At 45.6% G+C, this 6,168-nt stretch overlaps 1 protein-coding gene across 2 annotated transcripts; it reads left to right on the plus strand.

Annotated features, from left to right (window-relative positions):
* The first annotated feature begins 848 nt into the window (after nucleotides 1–848).
* LOC139413672 (kelch repeat and BTB domain-containing protein 12-like) lies at nucleotides 849–5,693 on the plus strand. Of its 2 annotated transcripts, none has more exons than XM_071161311.1 (6): nucleotides 849–1,095; nucleotides 1,525–2,694; nucleotides 3,156–3,426; nucleotides 3,784–3,934; nucleotides 4,170–4,367; nucleotides 4,809–5,693. In XM_071161311.1, exons 2-6 carry the CDS (start codon nucleotides 1,616–1,618, stop codon nucleotides 4,976–4,978), a joined length of 1,869 nt encoding a protein of 622 aa, XP_071017412.1. In that variant the 5' UTR covers nucleotides 849–1,095; nucleotides 1,525–1,615; the 3' UTR covers nucleotides 4,979–5,693. The 2 variants fall into 2 exon arrangements, with proteins under 2 accessions (XP_071017412.1, XP_071017413.1); XM_071161312.1 differs by having other exon boundaries at nucleotides 913–1,110.
* The last annotated feature ends 475 nt before the right edge of the window (nucleotides 5,694–6,168 follow it).

Here is a 6,168-nt window from a genome sequence, read left to right on the forward strand (position 1 = left end):
AGTATGACTATCTAGGAGGCATTTTTCCACCTCATATTTGATCATTCAAAGTCTTGAAGAGCCACATTTCAGGAAGGCTGGAATGTCTGGACTGCACTCTGGTCATAGGAAAGAGGTGTTACACCACCAGATTTCTTACACTGCAAAAGTGATGCTAATGAACCATGAAAACACCAGGCAGCCAGTAGCTGATAACATACTATTCCTGTCATCTATTTCAGACAGCTGTGGTTTAGAGGACAGTGGACAGACAGAGACAAAGGATATGGGAATTATAGATTAACTTCAGGTGGAAAACAACATACTACATATACAGTACATATAGCATTTTCTGATTTACGGCCTACACAGGATATCACAGGGAAATGCCTTCAGTTTAAAAAAACTAACAATTTTGTTTTGCAATACCTGTCGGGTTCATAAGGGTCATTCATTGCTTTGTTCAGGATGTTCACACCATAGAGATACTATGCAATTACTAATTCCTAATTCTATGGTTCACACCACCTCAGGTTGAAATTTTAACATCAATCTGTTGAGTGGTATGAACAAAGTATCAGCTGCATCATCGCAAGTTTATTATTATGATTATTATGAATATTGTGACTATTATCATTCAAAATGACTGTAGTTGCTTTAAGAGAGTGACATGTAAGCCTACACCTTCCCCCCCAAAAATATAGCGATAGCAAAGAATAGCAATCGGGTTATATTTTACTTGTGAAATTCTAATAGACCATTGCTCAACATGACACAACATTATCATATGTGAGTCTCCTGACATTATTCCATGTAAAAACAAAATGTGCCCCTCGCCCCTATATGCCTGCTGCCTCTCTGACCCAGTTGCCGTTCCATTGGCCATATCATAGTCTATTTTAAGGTGTGTTGCTCAGCTCAGAAGGACAGGGCATTCAGGCAGGGAAGCGAGAGAAGGGGAAGGTAAACAGTGCTGGGTTTCAGAGAGGATAGCTTGGCCCCCTGTCTCTCTGACCACTCTTCCTGGTGCATTCAGCTACATTAACAACAACGCCTGCAGCCTGGCTGACTGAGGAACCTGATGGTCTACTGGAATAAGAGGATTCCCACGGACCGGTAGGACAGGATGAAGTAGGCTTGACTACTGTGTGATCAAAGGGAAAAATAATCTCTGATAAGACTAAAGGGCGTAAGACTTTAGTAACATAATGCATAGTGGGAGATGATACTGATTAGTGTTTAACATGGATCCCTGGTTTCACAGAGGCAAGCAGGGCATGAACGTGCTTTAGTTGTGGTACTGTTATGCTGTGGTGTATGTGTCAATAGGGGAAATTGGAATTCCAGTAAGAAATGTCACACTTACTGATTTATATTGACGAGGTCAGAACTACAAATTTGAAGATAAGGAATGTCTTTTTAACTATCAAATATTCACAAAATGACTTAGATTACAAAATTCTACTCAACATAAATGTAAACAATGTACTGGGGTCTTGATCACATCAACATTGAACTTGTGTTTCTTTCTTTCTATACTTTCAGATAAAGCACCTCCTTGTTTTGATATTTATTTAAATCTATTTACATTTTTCGTTAAGTTAAGTTATTACTGTTGAATAGACATTAGATCCAAATGGATCTGAGAGCTAAACATAGTCTGGGTCTTCTGGACCAGCTGAGGAAGATGAGGGAGACAGAGAAGCTGACAGATGTGGTGCTGGTGGCTGAGGACATCAGCTTCCCCTGCCATCGCGTGGTCCTCTCAGCCTTCAGCCCTTACTTCCGGGTCATGTTCACCTGTGGCCTGCGGGAGTGCAGTACTAGGGAAGTATTTCTGCGTGACACCCCAGCCGATAGCCTGGGTCTATTGTTGAACTACATGTACTGTTCTGAGCTCCCACTCAACAACGCCAATGTACAGGGGGTGTCCGTTGCCGCCTTCCTTCTACAGATGGACGAGGTATTCAACCGCTGCCAGAGCCACATGAGGGAGAACATGGACGCTTCCAACTGCCTCGGGGTGTACTACTATGCCCGCGACCTTGGAGCCGAGGAGCTAGCCGACCATGCCCAGAGATACCTACGAACGCACTTCGTTCAGGTGTGTATGAGTGAGGAGATTCTAGAACTAGAGGCCCATAAGCTGGGGGCGCTGCTGAGCTCCGACGACCTCAACGTGTCACGGGAGGAGACCATCCTGGATGTGGTGCTGCACTGGGTCAGACAGGACACTCTAGGAGACGGGGTGGAGTACGGGCGGAGTAGACACCTGGCTGAGCTCTTGAGGAAGGTGCGCCTCCCCCTGGTGGCCCCTGACTACCTGAAGGAGGCCATGAAGAGGAATATGTCCCTTCTGGCAGATGCAGAGTGTCTGGAGATGATGGAGGAGGCTCTGGAGGCCACTGGGATGCACCCTGCAGTTGCTCCCAGGAAACTGAAGCTCCGATATGGAATGGAGACCACAGATCTGCTACTCTGCATCGGCAACGAGGGCGGAGGGATCCGATCGCGGTATGGAAATTATTCAGAACGCAGCTTCTGCTATGCCCCCTCCACGGGCCGGACCTACTACATCACATCCCCGCGCTACGGAGATGTTCTGGGAGTCGTGTGTGCCGGGGTCGTCACCGAGGGCAATGAGATTGTGGTGGCTGGGGAGGCAGGGGTGAGGAAAATGGCCAGGCAAACAGACAGGAATGTGGAGCTATTCAGGTAGGAATCTGGAAGAACGGTATCATGAGCTTTGTGTGTTTGAATGAGATCATCAGCAGTAATAAACCTATTGGTCAGTGATGAGAGTGACAGTCAGTGGCATACTGTTAAGGTGCTGTGGCCAGGTGGAGTGTGTGGCCAGGTAGTGTGTGTATGTAAACAACGTCACTATGCTTGCTTAGGGAGTACCACTTCCTCCTGATTCGGCTCACACGAGGCTTGAACCCAGGGCTTCTGCCTTGCTAGCACACGTGACCGCCCTCCTGAAGCTTCTTACCAGTCTGTGCCACGTGAAAGCTAGACATTCTCTGGTGCAAGTGGGGACACTTTAGACTGCTACATGTAGACAGGTAGAATGTGTGGTCAGGTGATAATGATGGTCAGCACCCCTGTGTTTATTTTAGCATGCTAGAGTCTGACTAAAACCCCTGTCCCTGACTTGTCTGTGTTGTCCTCCTCAGGTACAGGGTGGAGGCCCAGGGGACCTGGGAGCACCTGAGCTCAGCTGAATACCGAGACTCATATGCACTGGGGGCGCTGGGTGATACTATTTACCTGCTGGGAGGCCAGATGAAGCTGAAGAACCAGTACCTCATCACCAACTGTGTGGAACGCTGGTCCCTGCAGGGTGGGCCCTGGCGTAGTGCCGCCCCGCTACCCATGCCACTGGCCTATCATAGCGTGGTGCGTCTGAAGGACCGTCTCTACGTGCTCGGGGGTCGAACTCCACAGGTAATGGACTAAAGAGAAGGGGTTTGATATACAGTAAGATGAATAGTCAGTCAATGCTACTCTGTATTATGTTTTTGTTTGTGTGTTTGTGTGTGTGTGCATCTGTGTCTGCGTGTGTGCTATGTGCGGGCAGGTAGGCCAAGGGGCATTTCACATTTGTTTGATTCAGTCTCACAACATCCATGTATTTTTGGAGTCCCTCACTCTCACTCATGTACACACTATGCTTGAGGCTGTGAGGCCTTGAGAGCAGAGAGACACACTATCTGTGTCAGTGTGTGACTGTGAGCCTGCTCTCTATCCCCTCCTCCTTCTCTAAACTCTGCACCTGTCCTGTCCTGTCACTCCCCATGGCAGTCCTGGCGGGTGGATGACGAGCCAGACCGCTTGAGCAACCGTCTGTTGGAGTATGACCCTGAGACAAACAAGTGGACAGAGCTGGGTCCCATGAAGCACTCTAAGTACCGCTGTAGTGCTGTGGCGCTCAATGGGGAAATCTACGTGATGGGTGAGATTTAAAAGATAAACAACACATAGGCTGTTTGTTTATTAGCACATTGATTTCATTAGTTTCATGATGGTCATGGCGATGATGGTCACTTCTCCTAGAGAAACACCTCAACTCCCCTCAACATAAATAATATGTTTGGACAGATCAGTTTAATAGTTTTTGAAAGTAGTACCTGACAACACAAGAAGTGAATGACTCAGTACACAAAAACAACCCAGTTGTGTTCTAACAGGGGGCATCGGCTGTGATGGGGTAGATCGTGGGCAGTCCCGTCGTTGCCTTGATGCTGTGGAGATCTACAACCCCGATGGAGACTTCTGGAGAGATGGGCCCACTATGCCCTCTCCGCAGCTATCCCTACGCAGCAATGCCTCCAACGCCGGAGTGGTGGGGGGCAAGCTATATGTGTGCGGATACAACAAGGGAGCCGGTAACTAAACCCACTTTCCTTTCCACTGTTCATAAAAAATGAGAAACCCACACACTGCTCTTACTAGTATCACTTAATTTTACTGAAGCTTACGTGTCAGCCTCTTGGCCTTCGCCAAAGCTTTCAAGGCCAACACGTAAGCTTCAATAAAATTAAGTGATACTAGCAAGAGCAGTGTGCAGGTTTCTCTTTTCTTTGAAGTTATCGCATTATTCCCGTGCCCCTGCAGCAAGTGCCTTTTTTTACTTTCCACTGTTCGTAAAACTGTGACATCACGTGGGACTTGTTTGAGTAAACGATTACCTGTCCTTTTAAGACCTAAACAAGTTGACTGTAGCTGAATGCTGTTTAATTTGATTGCCACACCACTCTTTAAAATGCCTGATTCTAATAGTGACAAAAATTATATTCCTGGCCTATGCCAATCCCTGTGTCCCTCAGATTGTCATGAGGACATAATCAAGGACATCCTGGAACTAGACCCATGGGAGAACTGCTGGACCGTGGTGGCCCGCCATGTTCTGATGCATGATGCCTACGACGTCTGCTTGGTGGCAAGCCTCAATCCCCGGGAGCTCATGTCTCCCCCGGCAGACCTAGTAACTCAGTGACACCCACCCACCCTAAGGTCTAAGGACCCGTTCTTTTCTAATAGCAGCTTGGGCAATAACAATTTTTTCTGAAAACTGAGAGCTGATAATATTGAGCAAGACCTTTCCGCTGCTGTGGGCCAGGAGTGAAAATGCAGTAGTGCTGGCTGATCCTGGTGATGCTTGTTGGTTTATTGAGACGCATTTGATCTCTCGTGACATTACAGTTAGTGTTTGAAGCCCTGACCTGAGTGGGGCACTGCACAAAATCCAACTCTGCACTTGTCTTGAACTGTATATGAACTACTGATTTGCACATTTAGAAGTAGACATTGTATCTATCTTCAATGAATATCATACCTTAGTGGGTTTTATGGCACAGCTTGTAAATATAACTGTTGTGATTTTGTATCTCGTTGTAAAATGCCTCTGGCGATCTCTAGAATTTTGGAAAGTAAACCATAGATAGGTCCTTTACAATCTAGTGATTTTAAATCAATCATTCACTGCTTTTTGCTCTTTACATCTGTGTTCAAGATTATATTTTTGTCATTCAAATAAAGCTTACATACAATGCCTTGCAAAAGTATTCACCCCCTTAGCGTTTTTCCTAATTTGTTGCATTACAACCTGTAATGTAAATATCATGTAATGGACATACACAAAATAGTCCGAATAGGTGAAGTGAAATGAAAAAAAATTACTTAATTAAAACTTTTAAACTTAAAAAAAAAAATCATTAAAACTGAAAAGTGGTGGGTGCATATGTATTCACCCCCTTTGCTATTGTTGGAATTGGCTAAACTTTGAACATTGAGATATTAAATAAATGATAGAGACGAAGCCTTGAATAGAAATAATCTGTAGCAACCCAGAAGGCTTTGGAATGTGTTTGATGGAGGAGAGGAGAGCGATATGTTGACATAGGGAAGACAGATGGATATCTGTGGATTAAGTGAAGGGGGGGTTGTGGATTAGGAGGTGAGGGTTGAGGTCAGTTCCCCTTAAAGGAGTGATCAGGGTTGGTATCTGGCTACCTTCTTTCTCTTGGACATAAACTAAGGATGGAGAGGGGGAGTGTCTTAATTAGGATGTACAGGTATTGTGATGAACTGTGATGACTGAAATGTTTTGCTGTCTGATTACAGCTGTACAGAACCTTTGGGAATGATTAAACTTGGTTAAAGCTTCTCTAGTGTCCGAGTTATTTA

Source organism: Oncorhynchus clarkii, chromosome 7 (genome assembly GCF_045791955.1).
Source record: "Oncorhynchus clarkii lewisi isolate Uvic-CL-2024 chromosome 7, UVic_Ocla_1.0, whole genome shotgun sequence".
NCBI lineage: Eukaryota > Metazoa > Chordata > Actinopteri > Salmoniformes > Salmonidae > Oncorhynchus > Oncorhynchus clarkii.